Genomic DNA, 20,063 nt, shown 5'->3' on the forward strand with positions numbered 1-20,063 from the left:
TTCTGCAAGTGAAGTTATTGCAGCGGAGGGAACTCCTCATCTCTGCTGTCACTCACGGTGGCTTACATTTGTTTCGCCCTGATCATTTTGTGGGACACTCTCTCGTGGCGTGCCCGTTTGCTGATAACTGATCCCTGCATGTTTATCTCAAGCTCCTCGCTAGCCATCTTACTCCCTCCAGCAGGCAGCCTGGCCCTGTTGCTGTCCTCCTCGGACAGACGCTGAAGCTCCGTTTGATTTTTTCGCCAATCTCTCACTCTGTTGGGGTCGACAGAGAAACGTCTAGCGGCTGCTTCTCCAGAGTTCTCCTCTGCATATTTTACTATGGAAATTTTAAATTTCAAGTCGTACTTTTAATTTTTTTGCTGCACCGGAGCCATGGCGATCATCAGTGTGATACTGACTGACAGGAAGCAGCACAATATGTGAAAAAGGCGAAGAAGAAAAACGTGCAGTGTCAGTGGTCACGTCTTCTTCCTTGATTAAAAAATACAAATAAATTAGACTTAAAGGTCCCATATTATGCAAAATACACCTTAGAGCGGTTTTCTATCAATAATATGCACCCCCGGCCTGTCTACAATCCCCCCTGGTATAAAAAAAACTTCATCCTCTCCCTTTTGCTTTCTCCGCCTTTAGAAAATGTGTGCTTATACAGGCCAGTTGAAGATAGTCTGTCGGTGACGTCATCGACAGATTAGACGCGCCCCCCTAGGTTGGTGGCACCGCCCCAGGTGAAGGTTTGCCACACCCGAAGGAATTATCTAAACGGCGCCATTTTTTTCCGCTCGGTTAGAAAATGGCGAATGTACGACCGGGAAGAAGCGGTTGCTCTGTCGTTGGCTGCAACGAGCACCAGAGTCTTTTTAAACCTCCCTCATCGGGGGTCTTGAGGACTCAATGGATGGATTTTATTTTTAATGGGAATGTACCCACATCAGTTCCCAAAGTGCTGTATGTGTGTGCTCACCAGACAGCAGTGTTTCACAACGTTGTCGCTCAGAGCTAGACACGCAATTGCTCTGTTGTTGGTGTATAAATCAACAGAAGTGCCTATATTCTGTCCCAGCTACAGAACAACAGAAGAGACAGTGGTCGTGTTTCATTTTTAATGACAACGTGCCGGCTGCGGTTTGTGTTAGCTTTTATGTGTGTGCTAACCACCTCACGTCGGACTGCTTCAGTAACGAGAGTCAATACAAAGCTGGCTTTGCCTCGACACTGACCCTCCTAAAAGGATCAGTCTCAACCATACTGGACCCAGCAACTGCACCCGAGCCAGCGATAAGTGTCGCCGCGGTTTGATAGCATTTACAGTTGCCGACGAGTATGGTGAAGTCAGCTTGAAACTGGCTAACTAGTTAGCTCCGCTTCGGTCCGCTATGCAATGGCGTTTGAAGCGAGTTTAATGTTAATAATATTACGAGGGAGCTTTGTTGTCACAGTAGAAAGTCTGGAAACGTGCAGACTGGAGACAGAGACGATGCGAACAGTGTATAACAGTTTGGAGACTGTGTTGGAGACAAACACAGCTTTCGCTAGCTGTTAGCCATTAGCTACATGGCAGTAGCTGTAACAACACATACAAACAAACTAATATTATTCAGCCAAACTAACCATTCTGAAACGTCCTGCTGCAGCCGCAGAGTCTGTACTTCTTCCGGAGCCTCTACTTCTGGGTCCGATTCTGGGTCAAACTGGTTCGGTTGAACGAAAAAATCTCTGCGAGCCATAGTGTTACATCCACCGTAAACATTAGCGCATGCTACCGTTAGCATTAGGGGCTTCCCCTCCCTGAGAGTGACGTAGCAGGCAAGGCTCCCCAAGTAGGCGTTGACAGACGCAGCTCATTAGCATTTAAAGGTGCAGGCACAGAAACAGAGTGCTGTGAACAGAGCTCAGCAGAGCGACTTTTAGACAGCTGGAGTTCAGGACCATGGATGTGTTTGGGGCAATACATATCGAATACAGATTTGTTGGACCTCTGACAGCTGTGTGAAATTGATGAAAAACAGTATAATAATGGGACCTTTAAAGGGGACCCTGCGGTTAATTGAGACCCAGCTATTATTTGGTAATTTACGGTACTCAAAGAAAGGCGTTACACCCATCCTGCAACACCTTCACTGGCTCCCAATAAAGCAGCATATACTTCAAGATCCTCCTCACCAGTTACAAAGCTCTCAATAATCTTGTAAAGTGTCTTTGAGTTTTATTGAAAGTGCTGAAAAATAAAATGTATTATTATTACTATTATTATTATTATCATTATTATTATTATAACTGTAGAGCCTCAACAATGCAAATATTTTAAAAATCCTTGTGTTTAATGCCAAAGATATAAGCTTATTTTCATGCATTATTTTTATGTTGAAAGGCTGCAACTATTTAAAAAAACACCAACAATGAAAGATTTAGGAAAAAATACAGTAAAACCTTGGATTACAAATGTGATTTTATACATCCAAACTCATGAGAATTGTGAAACTAAGTTTTTTCCTCTTCAAAATGAGGTCTGTTTACCATAAATTCCAAAAATAAGTGTAAAATTGGTGGTACTGAGTTGGAGTGAAGTTGACTAACAAGGTGAAACACAGAATTGGGTGATAATGTTTTGCTACATGCTTCACAACCAGTCAAACCAAAAAAGGGAACAGCAAACTTAAAAGTAGCAAAAGAAAACTAGAAGAACTACTAGAAAACACAGTGAACTGAAAGAGTTGGAGTTTTATTAAAAATACTTGTGTCCCCCCCACCTCTGAAATAAAAATTTCGTCCTTGCCCAATACCATTGTCAAGATCCTTTTTTAAAGAGATTAATAGTGCATTTTGTAGGTTTATCTGGAACAACAGAAAACGTAGACTAAGACTTAGATTATTGTATTTGCCATATGAAAGGGGTGGATTACAGATGCCCAGTTTACAGTAGGGCTTTGACTTTTGGCCAAAAATCATATTAAAAGTTTGCTTGTTTATTAATATTAATATTCGAATATATTCGAATCAGCACCTCCAAGTCCGAGGCCATGGTTCTCGACCAGAAAAAGGTGGCTTGCTCCCTCCGGGTTGGGGGAGAGTTCCTGCCTCAAGTGGAGGAGTTTAAATATCGTGGGGTCTTGTTCTTAAGTGAGGGAAGGATGGAACGTGAGATTGACAGGCGGATCGGTGCAGCGGCCGCAGTAATGCGGTCTTTGTATCGGTCCTTCGTAGTGAAGAGAGAGCTGACTCGAAAGGCAAATCTCTCGATTTACCGGTCAATCTACGTTCCTACCCTCACCTATGGCCATGAACTTTGGGTCATGACCGAAAGAATAAGATCCTCCGCAGGGTGGCAGGGCGCTCCCTTAGAGATAGGGTGAGGAGCTCTGTCACCCGGGAGGAGCTCGGAGTAGAGCTGCTGCTCCTCCCCCCGGGACGCCTCCCTCAGAAGGTGTTCCCGGCATGTCCTGCCGAGAGGAGACCCAGAGGAAGACCCAGGACACGCTGGTGTGACTATGTCACTCAGCTGGCCTAGGCCTTGGGATCCTCTCTGAAGAGCTGGAGGAAGTGTCTGGGGAGAGGGAAGTCTGGGTGGTGTCCCTGCTCAGGCAGCTGGATAAGCGGACCAAAATGGATGGATGTATATATTTGAATATTTATTCATAATATTTTGACCATTGAATGCCTTCAGTAATACCTATATTGGTATCAAACTTAAGCTGTATATGTTCTGTCCACCAGAGGGCAGTGTATCAGTCAATGGGCAGGCAATGATGTTTTCAGAAGAAAAACACAGTTTTATTTAATTTTTATTAAAAGTCAGATCCCTCCTCCTCTTCCAGCTTGCTGGGATGTAGTGTTGACAGGTGGGCTCTCAAGTTGCTGGTCGTCTCGGTTATGTGAGTTTGGTCATACATATTTTACATATCACTTTGTCCTTAGACGTGATTTTTCCCTGTTCCTTAAGGAACTCAAAGTAGCGCCACACGTTGCTTTTTGGATGGTCTGGAGTGTAGATTTCCAACTCCTCAGGCGTAGTTGTTGTAGGCGTTGGCGCGGCCATTATTCTGGCATACAAAATAGGCGCTAACCAGGACGCTAACGTCACCTACAGGAGCCCAGATGACCAATAATAGCCTTGCTAATGAGCTCGCGATTCACAACTTCACCAGCCGTGAAAAAGCCTCGGAATCTGAATTGAAAACAACATTTATCAGCAAACACATTTACAAAAAATAATGCCATAACAGGTTTGAATATTAAGGGCTGCCTAATATTCGTTCGAATGTTGTTATTTTTGTAAATATTTGAATTACATTCGAATAACGAAGTTCGGAGTCAAAGCCCTAGTTTACAGTGGTATTACTAGGCCGCTCAGCTGCGCAGTGCTATGTTTTATTTTGTCACACCCCCCCCTACAGCATGGGTTTATATTGAACAAGCATCAGTATCTAAGCTGCCATTAAGCCTATATTTATATTCAGCAGATTTTAAAACTTTAAAGAAAAAACAACAAATCCCTTCCTTAAAAACTCTATTGATATATGGTTTAAAGCTCATAGACATATTGGTGATACACCCCCCATTTCTCAATTCTCATCTATTTGGAATAATTCACAGTTTACTCCTGGCAGGGCAGATGTTGGTTTTCAGGTTTGGGCCGACAGGGGGGTGCAAACAATTGGAGACTTATATGTTCAGGGCACTTTACTAACATTTAACGACCTTTGTTTGAAATATTCAATTCCAAAAAAACACTTTTTTGAATACTTACAATTGAAGCACTTCATCTCATCAAAGCATCACCAGACTACACATGAGCCGCCACTGTCCTGCCTTGAGGGCATTGTGTTAAAACACATCAATGGGAAACGGCAAATCTCTACACTATATACAGCGCTTATTTCGCATGATGAGGAATCCGGTCATGATAGAAGGAGGGCATGGAGTTTAGATATTAAGGAAGCGATTGAAGACGCTGAGTGGGCAACAGCTTGTTTAAAAGCTCAATCACATACCATTAATACTCGAATGAAACTGCTACAACATAAATGGTTAATGAGGACATACATAACCCCTGAAAAACTCAATAAATGGTCCCCTGGCATTCCAGATACATGTGTGAAATGTTTGACTGAGAAAGGTACTTTAATTCATTGTGTATGGGAATGTCCTAAACCGGTAACTTTTTGGAAAATGGTTGTCCGCACTCTAAGTAGAATCACAAGTATTCAGGTACAGTGCGTAGCAAAACTTTGTATTTTAGGGATATACCCAGATTGCCTTTCTGCTAACTCCAAGTGTAAGACTCTGATCAACTTTGGCCTCCTGCAGGCCAGGAGGATGGTTGCTCTGTCTTAGAGAGAGACTGAAGTTTCATCTACAAAATCTTGGATTAGAGGGATGGCAAGGTGTGTTACATTAAAAAAGCTAACCTATGTAATTAAAGTGCAAGAATTTGAAGAGGTGTGGGCATCCTTAATGGACTTTCTCAGGCAACAATAGATTATATTTATCTGTAAGGCGATTGAGTGTGACATTTTTTAAAAATATTTTATTTATTTATTTATTTATTTATTTATTTTACTTTTTGCGTGTGTGTGTATGCAGCAAGTTCTGCCTGCATCTCATTGTGCAACTAGTGTGGTATGTGTCGTTGTGTTTTGTATGTCCTTATTGAAAACCAATAAAAAACATTGTTTAAAAAAAAGATTTGTCAGATTGCAGATTGTGTGATGATGTCAGACTGATGTTTACAGAACATACAGAATAGAACATAACAGAATATAATAGAATAGAATAGAATAGAATAGAATAGAATAGAATAGAATAGAATAGAACTATCAGGGGGTAGACTGGACAAGAGCTGAGCAGAAGACCCAGTAGTCAGTCAGCTCTGTAGAACATCATGCTCTACATTATTAGACAGTACAAGCCCTTTGCCACATGTGGAGAATTACAGTTACAAATGTTTTCCTGCTTAAAGCTCTGACTAAATACTTGTAAGCTTGAGTTGCTGGTTAGTGATTACTGCTGCATACTGATCAAAACTTTCACTCGGAGCACGGATATGGGAAGAGAGGTTTTGATCTGAAAAAGTCACATTACATTTGATGATAAAAGCCCTGGACACTGTGTCACTGCTCACTAGAACAAGAACTCAATAAAGTAGATTACATAAGCAACTATGTAAGACAGAAAAACATTGTATATCTTTGTTATAAACTGACTCTGAGAGACACAAGCAAGAATTCCAATGTACCTATGCAGATGGCAATAAATCTAATCTAACTATTCTCAGCTCCTGTGCTTTATCGAGACTCTGCAGGTGTGGTCTGATAAGATGTATCAGACAGTGACCCAAGAGCTAAAAAATTAGTCTTGAGTCTTTCACAGAAGATTACTATTGATTCATTTGATCACTGAAGCACCAGAACAGAGTCGAAGAGTTGCTTTCAGTTTACAAATTCTTTCACATTCAGACACTGATGACAATGGCTGCCATGCAAGGTGCCAACTGTTCATCAGGAGCAATTTGGGGTTCAGTAGCTTGCTCAAGGACACTTGGACATGTATCTAGGGGGAGCTGGGATTCGAACCATCGGCCTTCTGATTACCAGTGGAACCACTCTACCTCCTATGCTAGAGCAGATCCATTGTTCAGTGGTTTGATTGCTATCTTGTTGGTTTTCAGTATCAGACAGGAGGCAGAATCGCTGGATAGGACCTACACAGAGTCACAGTGGTGAGTTACACACACACACACACACACACACACACACACACACACACACAAAAACACTACAGAGAGCTCATTGTTCTCCAAAAACACATTGATGAGACACATTGTTGCAGCAGATGAAATGTGCCTTTATTATAATGAGATCACACAGTTTAATTTATCTCGACTCGGAAATCTCATAATCATCTGCTGAAATAGTCCCTGACAAATGCACAAGGTCCTGCTGCTTGATTGATGATTTTTTAAAACTATAATGATGAGCTGTTTTTTGAAATAACAGTCATTTTAAAAAAGAATTACAATGCATCCTCATATCTAAATGACTGAATAGGTCGATTTCTAAAGTTAGATATACCCCTGTCCGATAAACAACACAATTGTTTTGGCATACCAACAACAGGCGTACTGGACCTGTCGTACGCTTGCTGTGTTTAGGTTGATGGAGTAGGCAGACTATACAATACACCAGTCATCCTGGCTAATGTTTATAATTTTTCACAAGGTCTTTTTCTCAGAGGGGATATGAATTTTCCTAATCCCCTACCTTAGACAGTAGTTCGCTCAAAACCGTGACCAGAACCAAAAGCAACTCTTACAATCCATTCATTTCTCAATACAAATGGGATATCTGATGCGTGCCACTTTCAGAATCCTACATCTAAATGCTATTCCTTTTTCTCACCTGTTCACAGGACATACTCAAGTATAGATTATTTCCCCTTTGATAAGAAGCTTCTTCTATTAATGAGTAAATGTGAATACCTGGCACCTCAGGGGGATAAATTATATCGTACAGTGCACAACTCAGCAAAATGTCACAACACAAGACTTGAACAATTGACAAATTATATTCTAAATCTAGATGCAACACTTGCTCTCCCCCCATCGATTTATTTAAACAAGGACTCGATCTTCAAACTGAGTTTAACCTTGTATCAACTAAACATAATGAAAACCGCATTAATTAAACTCAAGAGTATAACGTAAGAATTTGGTGAAAAGACTGGGTAACGGATTATGTTATACTGGAGGGAGTTTCCATCTCATGACACTGCCCCCAAATGCTTATAATTGGAAAATGTATCTTGTGGCCCCAATTCCTCATTTGCTCTGCTTTGCTCAAAACTCCCCCTGTCTGAACCTATATTCATATACTTTATACTTTCACTCAACGATTCATTTCTCTAATGAGAAATCACCTATTTCCACTACCAATCAGGGCTTGACGCTTAGCATTTTCCCAAGTAGCACGTGTGCTCCTAAGTTGAAAAATCTAGTAGCACACAAATAATTTTAGGGGCACGATGAAAAGTTACCAAATAATGTGTTTTTCTTTAATGAAGTGATATGAGGTCAACAAGGAGGTATTTATAAGCAAAACAATTGAATTCATAGCTTTTTAAGTTTAAATTATATTCTCTAAAGAGTGCAGAGAGAATTATACTGTAACAACTCATGTATTGTCAGTTATTTATTGGTGCAAATGTGCGCAGTGCAACTGAGACAGTATCAAAACAGCAAGTAAAATTCTCCAAAAAGTGCAGAGAATAACAGTGATGTTGATAGGTTTTCAATGTAGTGAGTCCCCGGGACCCACAGGGGGTGAGTTGAGTGGGTCCCTGGGAAATTCAAAGGGTCCTGACTCCCCAGTTAAAAATTTTTCTTTCTTTCTTATAATATTCTATTTCTTAAATTGTATTGAGTGTTAAACTCCTTTGATGGTGGTATGATATGGTTATAATAAACGGATATATTCATGTATGTTCAAAATGTATCTGAAATTAAACAAATAAAATTCCAAATCTGAAAAGTTTATTGCAAAACAACTGTCACAGTGGCATGATATATGACATTCAAATCAAACAGCATTATTGTAGCAACATAAATAGCACCAAAATAAATTACTAAAATTCAAATAGTCTGCTGACCTGCGATAGGTTTTATCTTTTTCTTTGGTGGCATTTTTGCGTTCTCTTTTCCTGCTGGTGGTGGTGTTTTTTTAAAACAATTTTGGGCCGGGGGGTGATGATAAATGACACTTTAATATTAAATCTGTGTCTATAATAACCACACCCTGACATGTAAATGTGACATCTGTCTTGATTTGTTTAATTATAACATAATATAATATTTATAATAGAAGCCTACTGCAACTGTACTTTTTTTTTACCATTAAATGTTATTTTATACATTATCATATTTTATAATGTTCTGTCATGAAGTACATCAGCTCACCGCCAGTTGCAGCTTCTTATCTTGATCTGCAGTCTTTGTTAATTTTTTGTCATGACTGTTATTATTAGTACTTACATGATCAAAAATCACAGTTACATGTCAGGATGTGGTTATTATAGACAGATTAAATATTTAACTGTCATATGTCATCACAGTAACAGCGTTACATACATTAGTAGCTGTAAACACATAAAAACATTATAAAACACATCATGTGGTTTGGTGTCGACCTGTATACTGAACGTATCAGGAGTAATACGTTTATAATCATCAGAGAACGTTACAGACATTGTGTTTGGTTGCTCTCTGTTTCCAGAGAATTCACAGAGAAGCTGGAGAAGTTTGTGACATTTTCATCCCGATTTTTGTGAGGAGGGAATTAAATGCTTGTCCCAAATAAACGCCTGGTCTGTTAAATGGTTGAGACAAATACACGCCCGGCTATTATTTGGTATTTTACGGTAGATCCCGCCTCATCAGCACGAGCTGAACAATAAATCTAATTAGCAAGAGAGGTGGGACTTAAGGCAGAACAGCCAATCATCAGCCGGTCAGTCCCAAAGACGGTGTCACGTTTGAAGCAGCAACAGGAGAGGGAGAGGGAGGGGGAGAGGAGGCAGCTGCAGCGAGAGCAAACTTAGAGCGGCCGGTGAAAGTGACTCCGGCCGCAGTAAGGCGTTTGTGCAAAACTGCAGAAAAAGTGTGGGTGTTGAACCCTCTCACCGGGAAAAGTGTGGGTGTTAAAACACACACCTCCCTCTCGGGTGCGACGCTCCTGGTTGAAATGAAATCAGCGGTGACGGGCTTGTTGTTTTGGTAGCGGCTAAATTAGCATGTCGCGATACTTTGTACAGGGGATCACGTCTGCGCCCAGTAGATGCGTAGAGGGTTGAAACAGTGCTTGTCCGGTCGGTTAACAACACGGTTTCTTTTGCCAGTTACTGTGATTAAACACGAGTTGTTTAATGTTCACAATGTATCGTTTTTCATGGGAAAAATGAGGTGCTCCGGGACGCATGGATAGTGAGTTTAGTGCGTCCTTTCAGATTTTAATGTGTCAGGGACGCAGGACGCGTACCTAGCAACATTACTGGAATAATACTGTAACAAGTAGGCTACTGACAACAGACTTAAACTCATTTGGCCTGTGTTATAACATAGAACATTCATACAACAGGCAGGGTTCACAGAATGTGCTTTAATTTTATGCCAATGCGATTTACTGTTATTTACTAAATTATCTCGTTTGAAATTCGCGTTGCCTGTGACAAAAGCGGACTTTCCAGCTGCTTGCTTCTGTGCTTTGCAGTACTTATAATATATTATTCTTTTTTCGTAAAGGAGCCACGGGAATGTTTTCTGCCAGTCAGCATTAAACCTGTACTTTTTACGGCTGGGAATGGTAGCGTTATCACCTGCTCCTCCGGTTTCTTCAGTCACGTTAGCTTCTTCATCTAACTCTTACTCTTCCTCGTCCTCGCCCACCATTTCGGCCTCGGTGCCTGGGTCCACAGCTTCTGGCTCTGTTGCCCTTTTAAAAATATCGCTAATGCGCTTCATAGTTCAAACGTTTTGTTTTCGTCTGTTTGGCTTCGCCTCGTTACCATAGATACTCCCTCTGCCTTTAAAGGCAGGAACACACCAGCCCAACCGTTGGACGTCTGAAGCGTTTGGAGAGACTCGGACGAGGTCGGGAACATATATGTTTGGTGTGTTCGGCTCTGTCGGAAGCTGTCGGAGCCGCGCGGACGTTGTCGGATCCGACTGAGCATGCGAAGTCTGAGGAGGAGGGCCGTCGGACGTCTGAGCCATTGGATCCTCTGATTGGTTGTGTGCCAGCTGAATGGCCGTTCTGATTGGCGGTGTGCTGGCGAATCAGCGCGGTGTGTGGGAGCCGGAGGGACGGAATACTGTGTGCGCTTTGTTTTTCTATGCACTCCGTTCCGTCATTCCCCGTTTTCATGTTTTGCAGTAGTGGCACCAGACTAGTTGTTACGTCCGTTCAGGACGAATAAATTTGTGTAAGTTTGGTAATGCCTCGCTGCATGTTTAGTATGCAGCCGTTTCTTATCGGAAATAGTTAAGTTTCGTTTTGATCGAAAGTAAAGAGAGTTGCGTGCATAAGGTTCTCGTTTACAACTCACAACACAAGCGCCACCCGTTTATTGCATCTCGCGCAAGCGCAGAACGTACACGCTACTGTGGCGTAGGCAGCACGTCCAAGCGGTGTGTTCAATGTAACTTTTCTGCCGAACGGGTCAGACAAGAAGCAACGGAGTGGTCGGAGAGTGGTCGGATAAGGCAGTTGGACGTCTGGGCGGTGTGTGGGGGCCTTAACCGCCTTCCGCAGCATGTCGGCAAGCACGCTCACTACGTGTAAATCACGTTTTTTTTTTTTTCAGCTGAGGCTGCATTCAAGTGCACAACCGGCCACAACCTCGAAACGTCAGCAACACATCATTAAACATTTATTGAACGGTAAAATTAGGTAGTCGCACACGTGCTACTAATTGCATTTCACAATTCGCACTGAACTATTTTTTACTAGCATTTGCGACGAGGTGCTCGCACTGTCGAGCCCTGCTACCAATTATAGATAAAGGTGTTGATGTTTGGGTGAGAAGAGGAGTCAGCACAATAGGAGATCTATTTATTGATAACACTTTCATATCCTTTGATAAGCTCATGCTAAAGTTTAATATTCCCTGCTCCCATTTTTATTTGATTCATTTTAATCTTAATTTTTGCAACTCCATAGTTTTATATCAGTATCCTCAACCTATTTCCTGTCGCAACCACTCAGCTCTCCTTGATATTCCATTTTGAAACTTAATCCATGTACCAAAGGGATAGACCCTTTGGGATAGTGTATTCCTTATTAATCGCACATAATTTGGAACCCTCGATTTTGTTAAGGAATCAGTGGGAGTAAGATTTGGAGACACATTTCCTTGATGACGTTTGGAAGACAGCTTTAGATAGAATACATTCCTCTTCAATTTGCTTACGACATTCAGTTGTCCAATTCAAGGTTTTTTATCATATTCACTGATCTTAAATAAAGTTAGCTAAATTCACAACTCTGCTACTATTGTGTAGGATAGTATATGGGCCTGTCATGGGCAGCACTACAAATATATAATGTAGGAGACACTGCTCACACACTACTTTGATATATATATGATAATTAATCACTGGTAATTAATTTTACACTCGTAAATGGGGCACCACCTCCGTGTTTAGTTACTGGAATAATCCGAAGGACATTATTCCAAACACCTAACTACCAGTTGGCTTGGACGGTTAGAGTCCATTCAAAATCAGTTTATTCAGTCTCAATATTCTGAATTAGTGACTTCTTTGCACGTATCCATCGGTGCTCCATATTAAAATTAAGTTCCAGACAAAGACAAACGATTATATATGTTTATTGACTAAATAATTTGGGTAAAATAAAAGACATGACAATTTTAGATGAACAACAGATAACAGAGAAGGTAAAGACTGTAATAAGGAAAGTAATAACGTTGTGTGACCGTCGGTAGATGGTAAAGTTAAAGGATCGGGTTATATTTATTAAATATTACAGGAGTAATTTTTAATACTACGAGACCCTAATCTTAATTCTCTTAAATTCATAAGATAGAAGTTAGAACTTAGACAGAAGTCAGAACTTTGGACAGAAGTCAGAACTTTAGACACAACTCATTCTCACGTGTGTGGATCCAGCTGCATGAAGGCGTTCAGCCGGTTTTGTCTGGGAGTCAGGAGGCATTGAAGTTTGGTGTTCTTGAGAGTTCTGGGTTGGACTAAGGCACGGCGCGTCGGTCCAGTAGCCAGAGGGAAGGCCGGTCCGAAGGCCCAGCGGGGTTTCCGCCTTGGGAGCGCTGGGGGCAGAGTCGGTCTCGGCTGGGAGCCCGCAAAGTCTCTTTTTGTTGGAGACTCCTTGCAAGGCTTGCAACGTTCTTCATCAGATGATCACAGTCTTGAAAAAGACTTTTCTTGGTGGTTTCAAGTAGTCGTACTTAAGTTCTGATTCTGAAACTAATTCAACTTCCTCGGAATCAGGCGGAGATACTTTAACAGTATAAAATCAAAAATCAAAAAGAAAAGAATTTGTTCTAATAAAACTTGGCTAAAAGTAAAACACTTAAAGTAGGGATTCAATTTGCTTGTCTTAGAGCTTGTTACAAAATTAAACTAAAGATTACTTTAAAAAGAAAAAGAAAAGAAAGAAAAAAGAGAAGAGAAGTGGGAGAAGTGAAGAGAAGAAGTCAGGAGGAGAAACGGGGGGGAAGAGACCCCGGAGAAGAAGACTGAGAGAGGGCGAGCAGAGCAGAGGGGTCTGTTTTATGACCTGCAGCAGGCAGACTGAAGAAGGGGCTGGCTGACAGTGTCACACCTCCTGTGATCTGAGTTGAGGCTCCCAAAAAGTTAATCTAACTATATTATTGGATTTAATGTTTTGAAATCATGTTTTAACCTTCCCAAAACTTCACCATTTTAAAAGTCGAATTTTTGCCTTTGTGAAAAGATGCAACATGATAAGGATCATTTGTCATTTAAAAGAATTATAACCTGATTAAGACATGAAGCAATAAGGTATACAACATATAACAGTAAAGTATACAATACACAGTAGGACCAAGGACTTATACATATTCCTTGTAGTTTTATCGTAACAAAACATATTAGACATTTAACTGGTAAATAACACAAGTATTACACAAGGAATGATGATCTTCAAGTCTCTCCTCCATAGACTAAGGGGAGGGGTGGTTTCTGTTGACCTCAAACTTATTGAGTAATAAACTTCATTTGGGCTTGACAATAACATGGGAAAGACCTATTGTATGACCTTCTTACGCTATTTCGGAATCTGCTAAAATTAAGAAGTTGGAATTGTAGTTTATTAGTTATTTAGGACATATTTGATGTATGTCAGACCCAGGAACAACAACGGTCGTAAATAACAGTTGAACATGTGAAGAGAAGAACACACAGATTAGGTTTCCCATTAAGCCTTCCCCCACTGGAGAATGTTCCAGAGGGAGAGAAACGTAGATTAGTAAAACATCTTAAATCACCACATCTATGTTAGAAGACAGTCCTCCTTCCTTTTGGTGTGGAGAAAGAAGACACCATCGGGCTTGACCTTGTTTGACCTTAGGAAAAGGGGTTCATCTTCTTTGGAGGAAGGGGAACAGACAAGAAGTGCTTAGTCGTTGTAAATTACTAAAAGAAGGTCTCTGGTGATCTGTTTATTGCAAGAAAAACAACATCTTCCCACTCGTGGAGAGGAGAGGATTTGCCAGGCCAGGATATGGGGGGGCTTTCAGTCCCATATGCTGGAAAAAGGAGTCAATTTGGGTTAAAGGTAATCATGGCCGAAATGAGACCACTTTAAGATGCAGAGACAAAGGCTTGTGTTCCTACAATTGCAATATTTAGAGTAGCTCCACAAGGTACACATTTTAGTTGCCGTGCAAAACATATGAGAGCTTTTGCATCTCTTTTAGCCAGACGACTTATACTGCTTAAATGGAAGGAAACATTTACTCCAACCTTTAAGATACTGATTAAATACCATATACATCATTTGACATTAGAGATGATTTGCAATTGTATAAGAGGCTGTGCTCAGGGATGCTTTTCTTTCTTAACCTGACTATCCCTCCCAGTCATAGTCATAGTCAATGGGCTGCATAACAGATTTTGAACCCTGTCAGGCTAGCAATTCTCAATGGACTACTGGGAGTCATCTTTGGGTTCATTGTCCAGATCCATGATTCATCCGTCACAATAAATGTAGAATGACACCAGATTTTTCCTTTTAATGTTTGTCTCATATCTGTTTATGTCTCAGTGTCTTACCATCGAGGGAAAACTGCAGTTAAAAACAATGATGGAGAGAAGAGACACTCCTACCCTGGTAACACAAACACATACCATACACATGTAGAATGTTAAGCCAACCAGGCAGTTGGCTCAGTGCTCCTCCAGCAGACATTCTATTGGTTGATATTCTTGTGTGTTGTCAAAACAGCTCTGGAGCGACTGGCAGTCAGTGACAGCAGAGAGCCTTCATCCAACAGGAACAGTGACTACAACTTCTGACATCCCTCTTCTACCATCACCATCATCATCATCATCATCATCACCACCATCATCACCATCATCATCATCATCACATCACCATCATCATCATCATCATCATCTTCATCACATCATCATCATTTTCATCACCATCATCATCATCATCATCACCATCTTTATCATCACCATTATTATCATCATCATCACCATCTTTATCATCACCATTATCATCATCATCATCATCATCATCACCGTCTTCATCATCATTATAATAATCATCATAACCATCTTCCTCTATACTGAACATTTTGTTTTAATATGTGATTTTTTCTAGAATGTATGTTTGTGAAAAGAATATCCCTCTGGTTTGTCAGGGAATTATTTACTAAGAAATTCAAGACATAAAAGTGATAATTCATCTCTTGATATACCTGCATTTGCTGTATCAAATCCCCAAAAAATCTGAGGACCAATAGTCATTAACAACCATCAATGTACAGTTTCATAATTAAGATACATTTTACATCCCTTTTAATAAATGAGAATTGAAAATGAAACCAAAACAACTTAGACAGTATCATTCTGACTAAAGTTATGTTGAGATATTTTAATGGAACCTGAAAAATTTTGGGAAGCGCATTTTATTTGTCATGGTATACTGCTCTCTTACATTTTGGTTTAAGTCTTTAGCAATGGAGCTTTTTAGATAACAACCGCTGGGCTCAGTGACAACACGCAGCATGTCAAAGTTTTGAGCTCCATTCAGGTAAGTATTTGATACATGGCTGTCTTGCTGGGTTGTTTGCTAACAAGTGCCAACCATGTGAATTAGACATCTTTGGCGATGTTAGAAGATGTAGTTTCCCCTTTTAGCTAGGCAAGCAGCTTCTCCCTTATTCTAGTCTTTGTGCTTAGCAGAGCTAAATGCATTCAGAACTCATCTCTTTACTGCACATACAATAATAAAACTGAGAAAGCTCTTTCAACATAGTGATGAAAGTAGTAGCTTCCAAAATGTTCCTTCAGTTAAACATTCATGAAAAGCTTGAGAACATTGATTACATAACATCTGAGTCACTGACATTTTTACATGAATAAATTAATAGTAGAATTTCTCTCGCTGGCAGTTTGTAATTTTTGATTAATATTGTGAATTTTTTTTCAGTAAAATGTATTTAAATTGTGTTTGACCTGGTTTGTTGTTTCTGAAAGGAAAATGTTGCACATTTTGGAGGACACAGAAAGACAGAGAGGAGGAAGAGGAGAGGAGAGTGAGAGGTGAAGGTGGATACTAAGTGAAGAAATGTGGTTTCCTCTGACGTTGACACCAACTTCCTGTTTGTGTTATTTCTGTCATAACCTCTATATCTTTCCCCCTCTCCCCCAGTCTACTTCTATCTTTCTCTTCCTTGTTGTTTTCTCATGTGTCTTCCATTCCCTCCTCTTTCCTTTAATCATCTCGTGTCTTTCCTTTTGTCTACTTCCGTTCTCTTCTTCCTCACACTATCTCTCTGTGTTCTCCTTCAGAGTCAGACTTGTGGGTCATTGTTTATTTATCTGTTCATCATCACAATATATAATCTAATCAATTTGATTCTAATTTTAATTGATAAACTTAATTTCAATTGTATATCCCAAATTTGCTATCATATCCATGCCAGTGGCTGACCAGTGTTTACTTACATTGTTAACTTGGCATCCTATTTTCTCATACATTACCAGGATAGATCAGTTACAACTTACTGTATGCATAATTATGTACATGAAAAGCCTATTCATAAAAAGTGATGCAGTTTTCTACATTTAATTTTTTAATTATTATTTAAACACATAATTAATTTCCGCTATTGCCACTAGTTAACATCACTATGCCTCTTGCCCCAAAGTGGGGGCAAAAAAAGTGTGAAATTCGGCACTCTAGAGGTAAACAGCCACTGTTAGATACTGATATTTAAATAACACAAAATCAAACAATTTTCAGATAACTTTTGACTTAGACCAGATGTAATTCTTTAAAGTAAATCTACGTGTTTGTATGCGCTTGTTAAACATGCTACATTAACATTTTCATTAAAGATTGAACTGTTACCTTTGTGTGTTTTCTACACAGCAAATCTGTGTCTAAATGTGCTTTTGTAAACGCATGTTTTGTGTATGTATGTGTGTGAGAGAGAGTGTGTGTGTATGTGCCATTGGCCCAATTTTCCACATTTTAACCCACATCCTCCATTTTGACGAAACAATTTCACACAGATCCACAATGAACAATGTGCATAACAAATCTGTTTTATTTAACATACAGGGCTGATAACCCCACAGGGGGCTGCGTATTTTACCTGGCTCGAGTTACCCCGTTTTCCCTACAGGTGTTTTTCCACTAGCAAAGTCAAACTGAGCTGTGCCAATTTGTTAATCTGTCACTAGTTTTGCTGAGCCTGGTTGAGCCGATGTGCGCTCACTACTGCTCTGGATTAGGACCAAGCTGGGCCCAGCCTCCAAGCAAGCTTCCGTGACATCTCATGACTGCAGCCAACTTATCTGCACCCCTCTCCCCCTCAAATCAATACTCAACTCATGTCTGTGCAGGAGTGTGTTCAGCTCTCAGTACTCTTATATCTTCTTCCTGAATCTCTTTAATTTCTCTCATCCTGTTTGTTCTTTTTAAACATTTTCTGTGTATCACCGTTTCATCGTGTTCAGCTGTATAAGGAGTCATGTTTATTACTGTTGCTCAAAACACAATGTTTCCCGTGATGTTGCTTCATAACAGAAGCTTTCAAATGACTCAATAACAGAGGGATTTTATTGGATAGAAAAGATAGTATATTAAACTTTGTTTGTAACTGACTTAGCTGAGCCACTTTGTTAGCCGGCATTCTTTGACAGCACTGCAGGCATTAAGTGATAAGTGCATCATTAGTTTAAGACACACCTTCAAGCAGCTAGACCAGTGGTGGAAATGCAAATCCCTGTTGTGATGAGTCAAACTGAGTAGAGCCCTGGCGGCAGATATGATGGAAAAATGATGTACGTGATGCTTAATTTTATTACAGTTTTTCTGTTGCTGCTGCCTCATCATTTACAGGTTTGCATCATCATATACATCTGTCTGTCTGTCTGTTTCTATCACACACACACACACACATACACAGAAAGCCCTGTGTGTAGCCTTCAGTACAGAGTCACATTCTATCTATCTGTCTGTCTGTCTGTCTGTCTGTCTGTCTGTCTGTTTCTATCACACACACACACACACACACACACACACACATACACACGCACACACAGAAAGCCCTGTGTGTAGCCTTCAGTACAGAGTCACATTCTATCTATCTGTCTGTCTGTCTGTCTGTCTGTATCACACACACACACACGCACACACACACACACACACACACACACACACACACACACACCACACACACACATACACACACAGAAAGCCCTATGTGTAGCCTTCAGTACAGAGTCACATTTCACAGTGTGTTTGCATGTGGCAAGTGTGTGTCCATCTGTGTATGAGTGGGTGTATTGTGCCTGGTCCTCCCATAGTCAGGTCACGGTATGAGAAGATAATCTGGCCTCATTGCAAATGTCCTATCCAGAGAAACAATGACAGATGACTGCAGATTACAGCTGCAGATTATCCAGCAGGGATTGACACAGGAAACAGAAATGGATGGGGAGAAGGAGAAGAAAAAGAGAAATATGAAGGAGTGTGTGACATATACAGACAGATGAAGACGTTCTAAAAGATTAAGGAAAAGCAGACTGAAGAAAGGGCAGTTTTGGCAGGATAGTTGGTCCATCAATTTGAGAGGACATTTTAAATCAACGATATATTACATTTATGTTACAGCACATATTTTGTAGTTTCTGTTACTACCTTAGAATAACAGGAATTTAACTGTGCTCATAAGAATACCAATGCTGAAAAATTATGAATATTTTCACATCCAATTAATATCTGTATATCATCAGAGAGTTCGATTGAAGGATGATCCCCGGGCCGCAAAAACACTAGCAGTAAAGTCTAAAATATCAAAAATTAATTTCCTGATAAGCTTTGAGCCATCTGGCCCAGTGAAACCAAACCCAAACTCATGGCAGGTCAAAATAAAGAGGGAGCTTCTGGGATTACCATTTTTTAACGGTCACTATTTTTTACAGCTGAAGGTCACTGAGTAAATCAAATGTTAACTTCAATTAGACCTGCATAAACATTAGGCCCAATAAGATATTTTTTATTGCAGCGATGAGTAAGTAACTCTACACAGATGTATATGATGATGCAAACCTGTAAATGATGAGGCAGCAGCAACAGAAAAACTCAGGAGATAGTGCACAATATAGTTAGAGTTAAATAATGTCTTTGCTTGTGAGATCTGCTAAATACAAACAGGAACTGAATACTGTAACCTTCCACTAGTGCTCTAACACTAGATCTGTTAAATATCTGCTAATATTTTAAATGAATAAAACCTATTATACCCATGTTTTATTAATTATGTTAAGATGTCCAGCCATGCAGACATAAATGTGCTTACATGAAGTCTACTCCACTCTCACGAGGACCTTGGACGTGCTCATTATCTCTATGAGGCCAAGACAAAGCTAATTTAACTGGTTCAATTGACGTATGATTAGAATACAGTGACTGTCCAACTTACTTGTAATGGTAGTCCATGGTATTGACTATTGATTAGCAGTCGGACAAAGATGAACCAGTGTGTTTTGACTCAGACAAGTCTTCATCAAGAACCAAAAGTCCATGTTATTTCAGACTGCTAATCAACACAATGAACATCTATTACAAGCAAGCCACACAGTACCTGTTTCTAAATCTTATTCACCAGATGTTTTGCTTATATTATACTTGGTTACTGTTCCTGACTCATTGCATCCATTTCAATTATGGCTACTAGGATTTGTGATTGGTTTAACACCTTGAGCCACCCTCATGTGAGTGCAACCAATCTCCTGCACGAGAGAAGCATCAGACAACACAGGA

At 40.2% G+C, this 20,063-nt stretch overlaps 1 protein-coding gene across 1 annotated transcript in view; it reads left to right on the top strand.

Moving 5' to 3' along the window:
• cd5 (CD5 molecule) overlaps window positions 1–17,140 on the top strand; it is a 31,544-nt gene extending 14,404 nt beyond the window's left edge. The window contains exons 4-6 of the mRNA XM_030428741.1: window positions 6,674–6,724; window positions 14,823–14,888; window positions 15,003–17,140. Coding sequence (XP_030284601.1) covers window positions 6,674–6,724; window positions 14,823–14,888; window positions 15,003–15,073 — 188 coding nt within the window. The 3' untranslated portion in view covers window positions 15,074–17,140. The remainder of the gene's footprint in view (window positions 1–6,673; window positions 6,725–14,822; window positions 14,889–15,002) is intronic.
• The last annotated feature ends 2,923 nt before the right edge of the window (window positions 17,141–20,063 follow it).

Source organism: Sparus aurata, chromosome 1 (assembly GCF_900880675.1).
Source record: "Sparus aurata chromosome 1, fSpaAur1.1, whole genome shotgun sequence".
Lineage (NCBI taxonomy): Eukaryota > Metazoa > Chordata > Actinopteri > Spariformes > Sparidae > Sparus > Sparus aurata.